The 18,541-nt window shown below is 46.1% G+C and overlaps 1 protein-coding gene and 1 long non-coding RNA gene across 55 annotated transcripts in view; one reads left to right on the top strand and one right to left on the bottom strand.

Annotated features, from left to right (window-relative positions):
• Eif4g3 (eukaryotic translation initiation factor 4 gamma, 3) overlaps positions 1-18,541 on the bottom strand; it is a 215,308-nt gene that overhangs the window by 57,420 nt on the left and 139,347 nt on the right. For all 54 annotated transcript variants that reach the window (XM_017320161.2, XM_006538775.4, XM_006538770.4 and 51 more), the window contains one exon: positions 3,294-3,382. In XM_017320161.2, coding sequence (XP_017175650.1) covers positions 3,294-3,382 — 89 coding nt within the window. The remainder of the gene's footprint in view (positions 1-3,293; positions 3,383-18,541) is intronic.
• On the top strand, positions 11,149-12,087 carry 1700095J12Rik (RIKEN cDNA 1700095J12 gene). Its single transcript, NR_126429.1, has 2 exons — positions 11,149-11,771; positions 11,959-12,087. It is a non-coding gene; the product is annotated as an RIKEN cDNA 1700095J12 gene (long non-coding RNA).

The raw sequence follows: 18,541 nt of genomic DNA, 5'->3' as shown, positions 1-18,541 counted from the left end.
GTTTTTCTTGACTTCACAGATTTCAGCAGGAAGGACCATGGTACCTCAGGACACCCAGAAGAGCCAAAGCCCCTACAGCACTAAAGAGCTAAATAAGCGCATCACAGTTCTTAAAATCCTTCCTTCAGACCTTGCAAAATGTGGGGGTGAAGCCATTTCCTAAAACCAGCAGCAGGGAACCAACAGGGAAAGAAAGAAAGGTGACACTAGGAAGCACAGGGTGCCTGTGGGGAGCATAGCCACACAGAATCACTGAGGAGAGCCACAGAATGCCACAAGACTCAACCCAATAAAAACTCAACAAGCAAAACGGAGTTCATGAAGTCTACGAACAGTGCTAACTCAACCGTTTATTCCCAAATCGGATGCAGCAGGGCTGAGCTGCATCACTGCGCAGTCAAAGCCAGCATGGTTGACAGAGAGAATTCCAGGGCAGCCAGGGCTACCCCTAAGAAAGGGAGAGAGAAAAAATAAACCAGACAAAATAACAGCATTATGGGCCGGGCAGAGACGGTGCATCCTCTTAATCCCAGCACTCGGGAGGCAGAGGCAGGCAGACAGATCTCTATGAGTTCAAGGCTAGCCTGGTCCACAAAGTGAGTTCTAGGATAGATAGCCAGGGCTATAAAAGAAACTCGGGAGGGTGGAGGATGGGGTGGAAGGGAGGAAAGGCTGCTCTTCCAGAGGACCAGATTCAATTCCCAGCATCCTCATGGCAGCTCACAACTGTCTGCAACTTCAGCTCTCCGGGTTTTCGCACCCTTACACAGACACACATGTAGGCAAAACACCAATGCACATAAATGAATCATAAAAAACTTTAAAAAAGAATACATTATAACACTGTCACTAATATTATTTATAACACTATTATTAATACTCCCTACCAATCACAGAAAAGTCAGAATGAAAAGCGGGTATCCAGCGACTGACGAAAAGGACTGAACATTATCTGTCTGTCTGTCTGTCTGTCCGTCCGTCCGTCCGTCCGTCCGTCCGTCCGTCCATCCATCCATCCATCCATCCATCCATCCATCCATCCATCCATCGTTTTTCAAGACAGGAATTCTATGTAGAGCCCTGGCTGTCCTGGAAGTGCCTCTGTAGATTAGGCTGGCTCAAACTCAGAGACCCACTAGCCTCTGCCTCCTGAGTGTTGGGATTAAAGGCACACTTGACCACTGATGTGCCCAAATTGCATTATTTTTAAAGGCTGAGAAAATAAAGTAGGAAAGAGACCATAGTGGAAATTAGGGCAAAAGTATCTAGTATTCAATAAACTGTGCTAATGAGCATTATTGTAGGGAAGGCTCAGAACTAAGAATTCTGAGTGAAGACTACATAAAAAAGAGAAAATAGTTTAAGTATTGTAAAAATATATCATTTATGTGTGCACATTTTCACATTAGTGCAGTGCCCACGGAGGCCAGACGTCAGCAGATCCCCTAGGACCGAAGTTCTAGGTGGCTAAGAACCGCCCACTGTGGGTGCTAGGGGCCTTGTGTAGGTGCTGTGAGGAGCAGCCACCCCGACTCATGTGGCCACCTTCCTGGCCTTGCTACGTAAGCTTTTTATACAATGTGTGGTACGTAGGGCAGTGGCTGCTTCACATGGAATCTCATCATCTCTCACAGCCTCATGATGCTACAACAGGGTTACAGCAAAAAAAGGGCAGGGTCCTGCTTTACCAACTGCTTTCATGAATTGGACGAGTTAAGGATAATTTTTATCCTTGCAATAACTGAAAAACCAAAATAAATAATAAACAATAAAGATATGTGGTTTTTTATATGCAAATTCAAATGTCAGTGGCCATCAATAAGGTTACTGGGACACAGCCACACTTCCCCCACAGACAGGCCTCCTGTGCCAGGCCTGAGGAGTTGTGGGAGGAACAACAGACTTCAAGTATGTACTATCCCAACCTGAAATGATCAGGTCTGGAGACCTCCACACTAAGGAAGGGCACAGGAATGGTGGGTGCTCCATCCATTCAGTATTCTCTGAGAAATGGGGTCAGAGCACAAAAGACAACAAGGAAACTAAAGTGAATGGAGCAAACCCAGCCGAGTCTCAACAGGATCTACTTGTGAAGAGCGAGCCATACCCGGACTGTGTGCGACTCCCCTGCCTCTAGGAAGCATCTTATTCTCTGTAGGAACATCATCTTCTTGTCAAGCTTCAAGGTAGGCACCGACTACGTGCACCTCTCAAACTTAGTGCTAAATCTTGTCCCTCAGAAGCACAATGAAGTCACACTCACACACCTCTTTAGTGGTTGCTAGGCAACTACTGTGACATCAACAGAGCATCATGGAAGGAAAATGACGTGACAGAGGAAGCAACAAAAGATACTGTTAGACAAGTGAACAACACACAAGTTTTTATTAGCTCGAAAGAGCTCATCAGAAACTGATTTCAAATCTGCCGTAGGCAGCATGGCTCACTAGATAATGTTTACCTTGAAAGCTGATGGGGTGAGCTGGATCCCCAGGATCCACATGAAGGCAGAAGGGAAGAAATGACTCCACGGGATGTTTTTTGACACATGAGCCACGGCATAAGTGCAGTCACACAAACACAAATAAATAAAACTGCCTCAATGGAGAACTGAAAAATTCTCCAAGGCTGAGACTTTCTCTTCCCAGTTCAGGCCCAAGTTGTAAGCAATCCTTTTCCTTTACCCATTAGCAAAGTACAGCATGCCCAAAATAATAGCTCTATTTTAATGTCATTTTTATCGTACTTTCAGGAAAGTATAAGAAAGTGGGAGCTAAGGGACTGAGTGTAGCCTGTTGGTAAAGTGTATGACTACGTGCAAGATGTAAAGAACTACTTGACTTTGGGTCCCCAGAACTCAAGAAGGAGCCAGGCATATCCCTAGAGTTCACCAACCAACATACTAGCTAATCTCCAGGGTTAGCAACTAGTGATGATGGTCTCAAAATTATAGTTGACAATGACAGAGGAAGACACACAACATTGACCTCCGGTTTATACACACCCAATGCACATGCATATAACTGGATACATAAATCCATACCAATATAGAAATATCACATAACAAATAAAGCCAAAAATAACCCCCCTACACACACACACTTTCAAGTAGGTAGAATTAACTACACACATTGACTATCTAGAAGAGGTATTTGGAAAGAGGAGCAACAATTATTCAGGAAAATAAAACACCAAACAAACAAAACCCGTAGACATAGTCTGTGCTTGACAGACCAAGATCGGAATGGAAAATGTTACTTAAGAAAGGTGTCTCAGGAGAGACGGTCACTCACCTCTGCCTCTGCTTCTAACACTTCATCTGGGGTTCGGGTCTGCTCTTTTGTTTTCTTCCAGGACTTTGGCGCAGTGGTAGCTGTTTGCACTGAAATACAAGACCAGTCCTTTTACTTACCTCTGCACTCCTGCTGGGGATTAGTAGATCTAAAACATCTTTGCATTCTAGCCCAGCAGCACAGAAATTCGCCTGCAGCCAGGAGTCAAACGAAAGCCATGGGAACACTTTCATTGGCAGTCCAGCTACTGCCAAAAAGGTAAGTGTGCTAGCCGCAAACTCAGATGTGCACCGGCAGCCTGGTTACTCCAGTGTGGCACAAAGAACCTGGCGTGTGACTCAGAAGAGACACAGCATCCCTCATCTAAACAGCCAGAATCTACAGTTTTGTTCGGCGGACGACTTTTGACGTAAGATCTTAATACGAAGCACTGACTGGCCTGGAACTCTATGGAGAGTGGGTTGGCCTTGAACTCGGAGTGATCCACCTGCCTCTGCCTCCTGACCGCTGGGACTAAAGGTTTATGTCACCATTCTCAGTCCCCAAATTCAGAGTTGAGAGCTCCTGATTCACCTGCACATGCATTTCCAGACTGGAAACCCTGGGGTTGCCAGCGCATCAGACTAGGACAGCACAGACTGGTGTGGGAGAGAAGTCCAAGCCTGGGTCTGGTCCTACCAGGCAACAGTGTCGTCTTAACCAGGGACACTTCTTAAAACTTTTGTTTTTTTAAAAGATTTATTTACTTATTTTATGTATGTGAGTACACTGTCGCTGTCTTCAGACACACCAGAAGAGGGCATCAGATCCCATTACAGATGGTTGTGAGCCACCATGTGCTTGCTGGGACTTGAACTCAGGACGTGTGGAAGAACACTCAATGCTCTTGACTGAGCCATCTCTGCAGCCCCAGGGACACTTCTTAATCCCCTGCTGAGGCCAACTATGAAGTTTAAGCATGAGGTTAGCTAAGACAAGATTTTGTTCAGGATCAGGCTCCAAAAGCCCTCTGTAAGGTTTTCTAGGGCAGGCGGTTAGGACCAATGCCCACCTTCAGTTAACATCAACACCAGTGGCCAAGGATTCCATGGTACTGGGGAAAACTGACAAAAGTTAATTTTTCCGTAGATTTCATTGGATCAAAATTTTAAATGGAAGACTGAGTTCAAAAAGGCCTTGTTTTTGGTGGTGGTGGTGGTGGTGATGCAGAGGAACTCAGCCAAAAAGATTTAAAAGTAGTCATCCGACTTACAGATCTCCCAGAATTAGTCAATCCGTGGATATGAAATCTATGATATATCTACAGTTTAAGTGTCAAGGGTAAGCAGCAAACGTTAGAGGGACACTAGACAAGGCAGCCTGTGGCCATCACATAGGGACACTACACAAGGCAGCCTGTGGCCATCAGATAGGACAGAAGTGGCTGGAAGATGGGCGGGAGAATCAAGGAAGGCCACGTAACAAAAACATAACCAGAATATGCAAGACCAGAGCAGAAGACTGTTAGCACACAAACTCTTTAGGGGACAAGGAAAAGGAAGGGACATTCAAAGCTCTCAAAAATTAATTCACCATCACAGAAATGCCACAAACACTATAGATCTGTGATCACAAACCTCAAGCCAATTTATCTTTATCCTTCTTTCTTCAGGGACCACAGTCAGCTACTGTCTGTGGTCTGCCTGAGGGAGAGCATCTCTTCAGTGGAGCTGGGAGGTGAATGAAAGAAAGAACTTACATCCCTGTAAGAGATACACCTCAGGACTGGCCCTCTTCTACCCTGACTGGTGGGTGGAGTCCATTTTGAATGAGCTGGGATGGGGACAAAATGGAAGTGAGAAGCAATTAGCTATGAAGGAAAAGAAGTTCAAAGAGAGGAGGAGACACAGACTGAGCACAGGACACTGAACTGGGGTGAAGGTAGCTCTACACCTTAAACACCATTGCAGGCTGCGGCTCTGCTAGACCTCTGCGGGGCGGATGCTCAACAAGCCCGGCTGAGCAGCAGAAGATCTGTGGAGAAGAGCTGCACTGGGATATTCTGGGATATGGCAAGGGAAAGCTGGCGCTCCTAGTCTAGGAGCCGGGAGATCCCCAGCTGCTGCCTATGAGAGACATTTCTACAGGTGTACATAATCAATAACAGAAAACAGCAAACACAAGCAACCTGCACGTCATCATTTTATGCTTCTGGAAACTGTGATGTGGTCAAAGGAAACCCACTCTCTCCTCTCCGGAGCTCTTTTCGTGAAGTAATTCATTGGCATGCCTACAGAAAACTCCATGGAATAAAGGAACTAATCAATGGGTTTTTGGAAGGCTCTGGAGGCTTTGAATATAAGTCAGAGGCTGCATCAAGTCCAGCGCTCTCCCACACTTAACTCACAACCAGACATAGACTTCAGACTCTATAATGTTGTGTCACACTGAATGGGTCAAAGCAGCACAGTACACTCGGCTTCCTGGTACCTATGGAAGCCAGAGAACAGGCTTGTGGGTGCATAGTGGTGGCTTTAGTTTACTTCTCATCTTGGCTTGACTAGAGCCAAGCTGCTACTGTTGCAGCAATAACTGTCTTAGCCCTGTGTTGTATAGTGCTCTAGTCCCAGCACTCTGAAGGCAGATCTCTGTGTGAGGCCAGCCTGTCTCCATGGTGATTTCTAGGCCATCAACCCTATATAGTAGATATCACCTCAAAAAGCAAAACAAAACAAAACCAAAAAAAAAAAAAAAATTACCTAACTTCTTAAAACCTAGGAGATAACCACTGGGTTTGGAATCAAGGGCTGGGTAACAACAAAAATCCATAATTTGTTGACCGTTATTAGATCCACACTTCACTATTACTGTTATTACCTTGAGGCAGTCTGATGCAGCTGAGCTAGCCTTGACCTTTCTGAACAGCTGACGTAACCTGGGCCTACCTATCCTCCACCATGCCTGGCCTCCCGTTCATGATTAATGACTTTCCCCAAAAGCCATTAAGAAAGACTGTATAATGGTGGCTCTCTCATAGATCTGGCGAAGAGTAAAAAAAAAAGCCTGGCACATCCCCATCCCAAGGAGCTCTCAGGTGAAGTCAAGTCTTGTCTTTAGAGGAAGGAATCCTGGCTTCAGATAGCTGACCTGTGCCTTTCAGTTCTCGGATCACGTCAGGCAGTTCACCTGACATGACCAAATACCAGAGCAAAATGGTTTGAAAGAGGAGTTATTTTGGTTCGTGTTTAGTTTTTTTTTTCTTTTTCTCTTTTTAAAATCTATTTCCATTTTTATGTATGAGTGTTTTGCCTGCATGTATGTCTGTAATTACTCTGTGTGTGCCTAGTTTCTGTGGAGGCCTAAAGAGGGCACCTGATCCCACAAAATTCAAGTTAAAAAAAAAAAAAGACTGTTAGCCACCATGCAGGTGCTGGGTCTGGGCTTTATGACAGAGGGCAGGGAGAGCAAGAAATTTCTCTCACAAAGCACAGCCGCCCAGGGCACAGGGGCACAGGGGCACAGGGGCACAGCTGCCCAGGGCACAGGGGCACAGGGCGTGTGCCTGTCCTGGCTGCCTCTTCGTTCCTCTTTGTTCCATCATGGCCCCTGCTTACTGTCAGGTGCACACAGGGCAAATGTTATCAGGAATAGGTAATTCTCTCTTGTACATCCTCAAAGGAAAACCCGCCAGCATGCTTCCCTACTCTTATTGTTTTTTTTTAAAGATTTATTTTATTTATATGAGTACACTGTAGCTGTCTTCAGAAACACCAGAAGAGGGCATCTGATCTCATTACAGATGGTTGTGAGCCACCAGGTGGTTGCTGGGAATTGAACTCAGGACCTTTGGAAGAGCAGTCAGTGCTCCCAACTGCTGAGCCATCTCTCCTGCCCCGCTTCCCTCCTCTTCTAGGTACTTCTCCGGCAAACCAAGCTCAGGATACCCAGCACCTCAGGCCCACTACCTGTCACCGTTCCACAGATACACCTCCCAGTGCATGGACATCACACATGGAAAGCCCATCCACGCATCACCAAAGCAGCAATAGCTCCAAGTCTATTTTGAGACTCAACGTAGACACTTAGCTGGGAATCCCCAGAGCAAAGCTCCATCCTTCCTGTAGCTGTGCCCAGCACCTGAAGCAGACACTGGCATGGCATGGTGTGTGGGAAACACCACGAAGGATCAGTCAGAGCCACGGGGTGCGTCAAGTACTCGAACAACTGTCTTGAATTGCGTCAGGTGAGTCGGGCAAACCGTTGCACGCCCTGTGACACCTTCCCATCGTCTCAGTAGAAAGGATTTGGCTTCTCGGTCAGCTTCCTTCCTCTCCACCCCGTAAACAGGCTCACACTATGTACCTCTAGTTGGCTTAGAACTCTCTGTGTAGATCAGGCTGGCCCTGAGCTTTCAAACGTCTGCCTGCCGCTGCATTTCAAGTGCAGAGAAGGCCTGGCTCTGGTTTTGCTGTGAGGATCCAATCTCTGGCTCTTGATCTCTAAGCTCTGGAATTCAGCATGGCTTTAGCTCCTAGTTCTCACTCTAGTCAGCTAAGCCGCCTGGAAACTTGCTCTAACAGACTGAACCTTTGAATAAGACCCGCATCTTGGGGCTTGTGCAAACTTGTAAAACCATTTTGAAGCCATACTTTTCTCCAGTTTTCCTCCTTCACCAAAGCTAGAACACCCATGCTCCGACTTTCTCCGCTAACATGGAAACAGCCCTCTCTAAACACTGCTTGGAGGATTCTGCAGCGTCTCCAAACTTGTCCAAATTCCACTTCCAAATGCGTCAGAACCAATTGGGAGGAAATCCCACCACCAACTTCATTTCACAGCACGAACTTCTCAACTGTCTGACAAGAGCTGGGAGGCAAACCGCTCAAAGGAGCGGAGAGTGGACTGGAGCAGATCATACTATGGTAGCCAGCTGTGCTGGAACAGACAGCTGGAAGCCATCTTAGCCTGAAATATCACAGACATTTTGGCCAATTTTCATTTTAATATTTAAAATAACAGCTACATATATATTTCATGTTTATGTTACAGTTGGGTTATTTTTACCTGAATTTTAAACAAGAATCTAAATCATTACTGTACTAGTCTTTTTGTGCAAACTTTTAAAAAAAAAAAAAAAGATCTGTTTTATGTATGTGAGTACACTGTCGCTCTCTTCAGACACCAGAAGAGGGAATCAGATCTAATTACAGATGGTTGTAAGTCACCATGTGGTTGCTGGGAATTGAACTCAGGACCTCTGAAAGAGCAGTGCTCTTAACCGCTGAGCCATCTCTCCAGCCCCCTTGTGCAAACCGAACTACTGAATTTCCTACATATCCACTCCACTAAATGTTGTTAAACTGTAAAGTTCATATTAACATTCTATTGGTGGGGAAGTAACTTTTCTCTATGACAGACATAACTGAAACTTAAAATTAAAAACTTAAAAACATAATTTAAACTTAAACTAAATAGTAAAAACCCATAAAAATGCTAATGGGACAAAACTAAGGATTCGAGCCATTCAATTAAGACCATTTAAGAAGCAGATGACCAGGGCTGAAGAGATGGCTCAGAGGTTAAGAGCACTGACTGCTCTTCCAAAGGTCCCGAGTTCAAATACCAGCAACCACATGGTGGCTCACAACCATCCATAATGAGATCTGACACCCTCTTCTGGGGGTATCTGAAGATTATAATGTTGCAAGACTGATCACACTGTGAGGTTGTGTTAGTTACTGAAAAGCACTATTTCTAGTTGTGGTGCCCTTAGCACACACCTTTAATCCCTCTGGCTGGAATACAGATGCCCTTAGTATACACCCAAACAATGAAGGGAAAGTTACTTTGTAGAAAGAAGCACCCATGTCTAATTGAGCAGCACACACAAGTGATGAATCAGAGAAAGATTTGACAGAATAGGATCTGCCCGACTCTCATGAGAGAAGAAAGGGAAGCTATCTGAGGGAGGGTGCAAAAAGGAGAAAGGAGGCAGTTTGTCAGGGCAGTTGTGCAGAGACAGGGTGAAGACAGACCAAACCAGAAAACGAGAAGGAGCCAGAAGATTAGATCACATTGCCAAAGTTAGTATGAGGTCAAGCAGAGCAACTCAGTCAGAGGCTGAGAGAGAAGCCAGATTGAACCAGTCAGCTTGCAGAGGAGTTTGAGCCACAAGAGCTGAGTTTAAGCAGTCAACAGATATCAAAAAGAAGTAGAAAGGGTGAGCTTATCAGCAGGAAGTGTCCGAGGCTGGACCACTCTAGATCTGGATAAAATTGTACAGAGGCTAGAAGCTCCCGGGACTAGGCCTAGGTTAGCAAATGGAGGCAGTAAGCCTCAGCGAGGACAATTATATCAGGCTAATAAAAATTACGTTTATGGGCCTGGAGAGATGGCTCAGCAGTTAAGAACACTGACTGCTCTTCCAGAGGTACTGAGTTCAATTCCCAGCAAACACATGGTAGCTCACAACTACCTGTAATGAGATCTGACGCCCTCTTCTGGTGCGTCTGAAGACAGCTATAGTGTACTCATATAAATAAATCTTAAAAAAAAAAAAAAAAACTTACGTTTACACCAGAGTTCAATTCTTAGGTCCCACAAGGTGGAAGAACACATTCTCTCACAAGCTATGCCCTGACAGCCACATACAGCGTGTTGCACACTCACACAAAATAAGCAAAATGTAAAAAGTAAGAACAGAATAAAATGTTTGACTAGCCTATGGAAGTCCAAAGTATTATAAAATCCAACAGGTTTGCAATTTCACACCCACAACAAGCCCGGCAGGGTTTATCCAAGCCACTGACTGGCAGGTCCTAGAACCTCAACAGTCTCCGCCTACAGCTACAGGCAGTCACGTGTCTGCACTGCCCTAGAGAACCCATGCTACATCTCCATCCCTGGGAGGTGTATTTTTATCAACCCTGTAACTCAGAGCCAGAGGCTGCCTCCATAGCTCCACCGTCTCTCTTGTCACAATGGGACTCTTCATGCAGGAAGGAGCCTGGCTCTAGTAACTACCTGCCTGCCTGTCATAAAGACCCAGATTCTGCTTTTCATTAGAATAAAAGCAACTGACAGCTGCTGAACCTTCCAGAAGTTCAGATGAACTAGGTTGGAACATGACAAGACGGCTGAAGACAGAAGAAATACAGTTTAGGGGTATGGCACATGGAAGCTGTGGTAGTAGAATTTCATGTTTAAGACCAGCGTGGACCCAGGGAATTCAAAGCCATGGTGGACTACACAGAAAAGGCTTGTTGCAAAAAGCCAACCGCCGCTACTGCTGTTACCACTGACGGTAATTCCAGCCAATTGCTATCGGCACAGGATGAAATAAGGAGCCACAACGTCAAACTGATTTTTTATTCATATTCACTCCTTCCATAGACGCAAGCAGAGGGCTCGAGGCACTAGGACACCGAGCCTGTCCTTGCCTTTCAGTCGAGAATTGGAGTGGAAGGCAGGGCTGCAGTTCTCGGCAACTTGGCCCTCTCAAGTCCAGGCTGCCCGAGGGACTCGGTCCAGCACTTACGTTTGTTCAATGATAAAACTGTTTTTGCTGCTTTTCTGTATTTCTGGGATTTTTTTTAGATTGTGAAGAGATTTTACTTTTTCACCACAATCTGATAATGAGAATGAAGAGAGTACGGCTGCCAGCGGAGAAAGTATGAATTACAAGAGGCCCCTTCTCTTCCTTTCAAATCACTGCGGACTCTGTGACTGATCCTCCAGTTTGAAGACAGTGTGCACAGAGTCCAGGGCTCAGGACACAAGTGACACAAAACTGTGTTATGTGCTTTACCACGGCTGAGGTGGGACCAAGGGCATTGTCACAGGCTTATACATAAACAGAGTAGAATGTTCCAGTAATGGAATTCTCTGGGAGTTCCCACCCTAGACACCTGGGCTTCCCCCTCCTCTTCCCATAGGGCTTCTGTTCACATGAGGTCTCTTCTCAGCCCCTGCCCTTCAGTTGGCACTATACCAGCGTCCTCACATTCCCAGGCCTCGACTGGGTTCCTTTTGGCTGCGGACACACCCTTGACATTTTGGTTTTTTCACTTTAGAAATTCCCATAGGAATCTAGAAAAGAAAAGCTGTCAATTTCTCTAGGAAACAAGGAAAAGCTGAGAGAAGAGAACTACAATGGAGTCTGTGGGGCGACGGTGCGCACCTTTGATTCCAGTACTCGAGGGGCAGAGGCAGATGGCTGGCTGCAAGTTCTAGGCTGGCCTGGTCAACACAGCAAATTCCACGACAACCAGGGCTACAAGGTAAGACCTTACCAAAACCAAACAAAACCAACAAGCCCCCCAAACCACCAACCAAATCAACCACACACACAGTGAAGCCATGAATGAGCCTCGAGAATCAGGCCAGAGAACCAGGCCGACGACGTCGACGCACGGATGATGGATCACTGGGAAAGACAGAGAGAAGAAGCTACCGGACTCGGCTGAAAGGCAGGACTTCTGCTCTCCCAAAAGCAGCCAAGTAAGCACACTGAGTTTTCCCTCGTTGCTTCACCGTTACTGCTCACAGGGCTGTCGGACGATGGCATCCGAGGGAGCTCGGTTGGTACTTGCACTAACGGCCTTCAGTTTACATTTTACTTCTAATCTTAGCGTAATTTCCCCTATCATTTGAGTTTAATTTACTTTTCTTTTAATTGTTTCTGAAGGTGGATGCTGAGGCCAACAGAATGAAGATACTTTAACAATATATTCAATTAGTGGTTTTAATTTCCATATTAATATCACCTTTGCAGTGTGCTATGCACAATAAATCTTCGCCCAAAATGTTCATATGACATTGACCCCTATGACTCAAACCTTTGTGTGGCAAAGTGCCCTTGATTATGTGGTAAAATGAAGTATCTTTGGATGAATAGGAAACTAGACACCATGTAATCAAAAGGCCTTTTGGGGTTGGGAGCGGGGGGGGGGGGGAAGACACGACACAGTTCAGTTGTTAAGAGCCCTGGCTACTACTCTAATAGAGGACCTGAGTTCCCACGTGGCATTTCCAGGGAATCCAATATGCACACACACATACTCACATACGTACGCAAAACACCAATGGATTAAAAAAAAAAAAAGGCCTTTTTAAGTAGAGGAAGCAGGAGAACTGAGGGAGATGTGAGAAGGGGCCTGGCTGGCAAGGAACTGTGGTGAGAAGGCAGGAGAACGGTGGTGGGGTCTAGATGCCTGTAAAACAGCAAGCAGGGATTGATGAACAATAAAGCAGCTTTTTATTTATGTGCATACTGTGTGTGCCATGTGTGTGCAGTGCCTGCAGAGAGCAGAAGAGATGGTTTGGTCCCCTGGAGCTGGAGTTACAGGCATTTGTGGGGTACCGGGCTTCTTTCTTATTTGGGATCCAAACTCGGATTTTCTGGAAAAGCAGCAAGCCCTCTTAACTGCTGAGCTACTTCTCTGTGAGGTAATAAATATGCCCATGATCTGGGCAGTCGACTGCTGCTATCACATGAGGAGACAGCTGAGAACATTTACTGAAATGTATGTAGTTGTCTGTTGTGATGTTCAGCGACTTGGCGTGCTGGGAGAACACTGCACTCATGCACGCTAACAGCATGCCCAGATATTAGATGCTTTATGATATACACATGTACACAGCATTCCTTTTTATGAAAAGAAAAAGTCTGTGCACCAAGTAATGAGTTCCAAGACACAAATGTCAACTAGAACAAACAATTGTAACTAATGCCCATCCCAACTAAGCCCCCCACCCCCACCCCCACCACCGTGAACTTCGTCTGCAAAAGTCCTATGGATCATCAGAGCAGACAGGCACACTCACCCATCTGTACACTGCACAGGCTAGCTGGGCAGATGTGTCCCTTTTGCCTTATTTGTTAAGGAAACTCCTCCTGGGGCGGAGCTATGGCCCAGGAGGTTAAGAGTGCCTGCTCTCACAAACCTGCAGAACGGAGGGAGCACCCGAATACTGGGCCAGGCATCCCACAACTGCCTGAAACTCTAGCTCTGGGATTTGGTGCTCTCTCCTGGCCTCTGAACACTCCAACAAAGCTAAACACACCTCATCCCTTTCATGTATGCATTCTGCTAAATACTGCCCAATTGAGCTTCCCAAAAGGTAAGCTTACATTCCATTTTACACGAGACTTCTTGCACTTCTATTCTTGCAGGTGTTCAAGAATGTATTTATTAGATTATTGACTAAAAATATCAGAAAGTGAGGGGGCTAGGCATGTCTTTAATCTCAGCACTCTGAAGGCAAAGGAAGGTGGGTTTGTGAGCTAGAGGTCTGCAGAAGTTCCAGGATAGTCAAGGCTACAGAGATACCTTGCCTAGACAGACAGACACGCGTGCACGAGCGCGCACACACACACACACACACACACACGCAGAGTGACCTTTTCCTACTTTTATGACTATGAAATATGCTATGCTTTTCCCTTATGGAATATGTCAGTTAACTATCTCCTCTATTGATTCTTGTCTTGGCTTGCATTTCTCCTCATCTAGTAGAAATTCTGGGTAGGTAATGAATCGTGTGCGTGTGTGTGTGTGCGTAGCCCTGGTGGCTGTCCTGGAAGATCCACCTGCCTCTCCCTCTCGAGTACTGGGATCAAAGGCGCGATTGGGAAAGTCAGGAGTGGCTATGGCAGCATTTAGGAGGCTGATGAGAACAAGTCCAGTGCCAGCTCAGGCCATGAAGTGATCTGCTCAGAAGCCCAGAAGCCCACACTACCCAGAAGGTAAGCTACTATACTGTTCTAGTTACAGACTTGGAGAATGATGCCCAAAGGTTATTACTGCCGCTGTGGGGCTGTCCACTGCACAGCACATTGGGAATGCTATAGGGTAAGGTGATGGATTCCGCTAGCCTTTGGGAAATAACTGTCCTAACAGGATTAAAACAGAAAGAGAGGGAGTTTGACCAAGTGTATAACATTTTGATAAACTAGGAAAATCCCTATGAATTAACTTTCAGGTAGAGCCCCGAGTGCAAGGACATTAGTTAATAGCTGATGGTGAGTTCTGTTAATCCCAGGACTGGGAGGCAGGGACAGCCGTATCTCTGTGAGTTCAAAGCTACGCTTGTTTTACAAAGCAAGTTCCAGGCCAGACAGAGCTATATGTGAGATAGCTGGTTCAAAAATGAAATCACACACACCAAAAACAAAAAACCACCAAGTATATTTCCCCTAATTTTTGTTAATGAATGGACAGTAGATTATTAAGGTCCACAGAAAAGAAGAAACCAACCCCACAGACAGGCAACAAATGTGGGCTCCCTGAGGCTTGCCCACAGAAATGTGTACCCATTTCCAAGAAGGAAAAGTCAATAACTTTCAAAAGTCACTTTAACTTATTTATGAGAGAAAGAGAGAGAGAGAGAGAGAGAATGTGTGTGTGTGTGTGTGTGTGTGCACACGTGCGCACGCGCACTCAGAGGTCACGGTCAGTTTTGTGGCTCTCTCTCAGCACCTTTATGTGGGTTCTGGGGATCAGCTGAGGTCGTCAGTTTAAGCTGCAAGCCCTTTTACCTGCTGAGCCATTTCTCCAGCCTTTGTAAAATAATTTTCTTTGAGTTAAGATAACTTTTAATGATAACTGAATTAGAATTCTAAGCACACAAGTCTTTATCAGGAGTTGACAAGGGTCAGGTCTTCCTGCAGACCAATCAGATTCTCTTTTACTGTCCTCAGTTCTGACGGAAACACGGTGGTCGGACTCCGGTTTCCTTGTCCCTCCATGTGGCCGTGAAGCCCTGACCTGCACTTAAGGATGCGATGACAGAGCGAGTGTCCTGTGGCAAACTCCTGTTTGCTCCCTGGAGTGCTGCTTCAGCATCCGTCAATCTACAGTGCCAGGCCTTGTGCTATCTGTCACAGCTGCCATCTTAAGATCCATCCTAACAGCTCAGCTTCCTGCTGTTCCTGCAATCAGGCCTTCTGGGCTATCTAGTTTCTGGAACAGATACGGTGATGAAAATGTATGTGGTTTATATTTGAGGGAACTTGAAAATGTGACCAATGTACTGGGCAGTTTAAGTTTTGTAGGAAAATCATTACTCCATAAGAAACTCCTAATGCACTCATTTACAGAGAGAAAGCAAATTTATGAAGAGAACAATCTAATTTTCCTCTGATAAACTTGTTTAGGACAATTTATTTATAAAGCAAATATAGAGAAAGGCCAAAAGAGGTAATGTAATTTTGACCTAGAATAAGAGGTTCGTGGACTCAACTCCAAGACCATACAGACCAAAGCCACAGAAGAAAAATAAAGGCGGCTACTGGCCCATGGTCAGAAAACAGGAGGAAGGACTCACTGGGTCTCTTGAGAGCTGAAAAGCAGCACCAGCTAGGCGGCAGTGGTGGCGGTGGCGGTGGCGGTGGCGGCAGCCTCTTCACACAAGCTCAGCTTAGAATCTGAGGGTTCCCAGAGCTCAGCTTAGAATCTGAGGGTTCCCAGAGCTCAGCTTAGAATCTGGGGGTTCCCAGAGCTCAGCTTAGAATCTGAGGGTTCCCAGAGAACAGCTGTTTGGCCCAGGCCATGGCATCAGAACAGCTCCAGTCATTACACACACTTGACCGCAGCATGAGTAGACTAGCTGGCCGATGAGTGTCCCCTGTCAGAGCACTCTAGTGCCTCTCAGGTGGCAGCACAGACACCACCAGAGTCAGAATTTGACCAAAAGCTTAAGTCCATTTACCTCCATCCTCAGGCCATTTGCAGCGGAGAATACCGAAGACTCTCTCGGCCTACATTCCTATCAGCACTGAGTTCTGCTTTATTCTGGACGATTTTACGTAACAATTTCAGTTGACTGTACTCTTGTGTAAGACTCCCATAGTCCTAAGCAGTCAGGACTTCCTTGACAGTGAAACCATTAGGCCGCTGCACTTTGGCGCCCCTCTTCAAGATGCTTCATTGCTTCATTTTCTGCCGAGGCACAATGGCTGAAAATTTAGCTTCTAATTTTGGGTCAGCATCAGGTCCATTTCCTGCTCTATTGCGCCAAAAATGGTCCCCACATTTCATTATATCCTTGCTATTCTATACAAAGGCTTAACTGCAAGGCTAAGTGTGCTGTGAGTTTAAGCCTTTTGGGCAGGGGAAAGGGTTTGATCTTACTGATTAAATTTAATACAGTACCCTAGACAACAGCAGGGGCTTACTGAAATCCCAGGAAAGATCAAAAATTCATCTCAGGGCAGAAGGGTTGAGACTTTGTCCCTATGTTAGAACTAGGACGTTTACTAATAACAGAGCATAGTTCTGGAGGTAAAGGCCAGAGCTTAACTACCCAAGCGTCGCTGTCCCCACTTCACAGTGTGGCTCTGTCCCTGTGCTCCTTCCTCGGAACTCCAGCTCCATTTCCACCCCGATCTCTTATCGGGAGAAGGTGGGATATGGAACCCACACAGGAGGACAGTGTGAGCAGTGTGTCTGTTGGCTCACGGCATGTATGTCAATGTCATCAGGGAAGAGCAAGCCATTGGGAACCTCTGCCCTCAGTGAGAAGGCAGGTCCCTGCAGCGAGCCCGTGAGCATGCTCTCCCAGCTCCCGGGGAGCTGCTCAGGTGGGTTCGAATTTAACAAGCCTCTCAGTGCTCCTCTTACTATCATGTTGACTGCCGTTTACTTCAAGGTAAACATGGTACAGATGCAGAGGCATGGATTACTACAGCCCCAGCTTGTAACCCGGAGCCCGCAGTACACATGGTCAGTGGCCCTCTATGATGCTCTTCATCTCTGAGTGACATGGGCACCATGAATTCAGAAACCCAGACGGAAAGCCACCCTTTCTACTCCTGAGTCCACACCTGGGGCCGACAATGTGCAGGCTGACAGACTTTACTCAAGGTGACCTACACAATCTCGGCAGGCCAGCGTGGAGCTCCCAGTCCCATAGCTCTTCACCTTGCCCATCCCAGGAGTTACACACCTGTCTCTATGGAAACCCTCAGCGGAAAGGCACTTCAGTCACTTCTGCATTCAAAGGTCTGAAGATACATAATATGGGAAGTGCAAATGAAAGTCATCAGAACAAATGAGATCAGATCACTATTGAATTTCATCCCAGATACTCTAAAAGGAGACATGAGTGTGGCTCTAATAACACCAGTTAGGCCACCAGGATTCTTGGAGGTTTGTGATAGTATAAAATTTGATTATTTTCCTGGTCCTAAACTATGGTTGAGAAGAGACATCAAAGGGGTATTCTAATTTACTTAAAAATAAATACAGGGGCTGGAGGCATAATTCACGACAGCAGAGGACTGCTCGCACAGGACACTCCAGGTTTGGTCCCAACACCTAGTAAAGGACATGGTAGCCAGGAAGGCTGCACTTTCTCAATCAGACCTGCAGAGAATGTGAGTGCCACTTACTGTCAATGGTATTGCTCAAATGTTTCTCAAACTAAGAAAGAAAACATTTTCTGCAACCAAATATTTGGCCTTGAGGGAACAGTGGTTGTGAAGGCCTGCAGATTTTAATTCACTGCCTGAACCCACAGTGGAAGGAGAGAAGGGCTGTCCTCTGATCTCTCGCTCTCATTCACCATCTTTCCTTCCCTCTCCTCACAGACATAATAAACCTAGAAATATATGTACAACTAAGAATAGAGACATGCCAGAACAATTATACAAAGCAGCGAGGTGGTAGGCAGGCTCCAATGTGAGTGCCACACACGGCGCTCCAGCTTCAGACCCGAGTGCCTAACCCCAGCCAAAACAAAACAAAACCAAGAAAACCGACAACTCTGTGAGGAATACTTAAATTCTCCCCATTCATAAAACTGAAGACTGTGATTCAGTCATGAAATAATCTCAGCAGTTCTTACTCTGCGGTCCATTCAAATCCTGTTCAAGGTCGACGTTAAAGATGATGACAACACAGCCGTTCTGGAAGAGTGGCTGCTGTCGTGTCACATGGGGTAACGTCCCTAGGCAGCATTGTGTGGGGGTGCCTGTGCTTGACTCCCTTCCCAGTGTGCTCAGTAGTGTGCACAGGACACGTGGGTGGGAAATCAACGGAAGCTGGGCACTCAGGGCTGACATAGGGCGGCTCTGAAATCCCATCTGACTTAACTCCTAATATCTGTTTTTGTAAACTGTTTTTTTGGGGGGGATGGGAGGGTCATTTTGAGACAGGGTGTCACTGTGCAGCTCTGGTTGTCCTGGAACCCACTATGTAGGCCTTGAACTGCCTGAGCCTCTGAAAGAATTCAAAATAACCAAGGCTGACATGTTTTATTGGCACAAG

This window comes from Mus musculus, chromosome 4 (genome assembly GCF_000001635.26).
Source record: "Mus musculus strain C57BL/6J chromosome 4, GRCm38.p6 C57BL/6J".
Classification (NCBI taxonomy): domain Eukaryota; kingdom Metazoa; phylum Chordata; class Mammalia; order Rodentia; family Muridae; genus Mus; species Mus musculus.
This window is presented reverse-complemented; position numbering and strand designations above follow the sequence as displayed.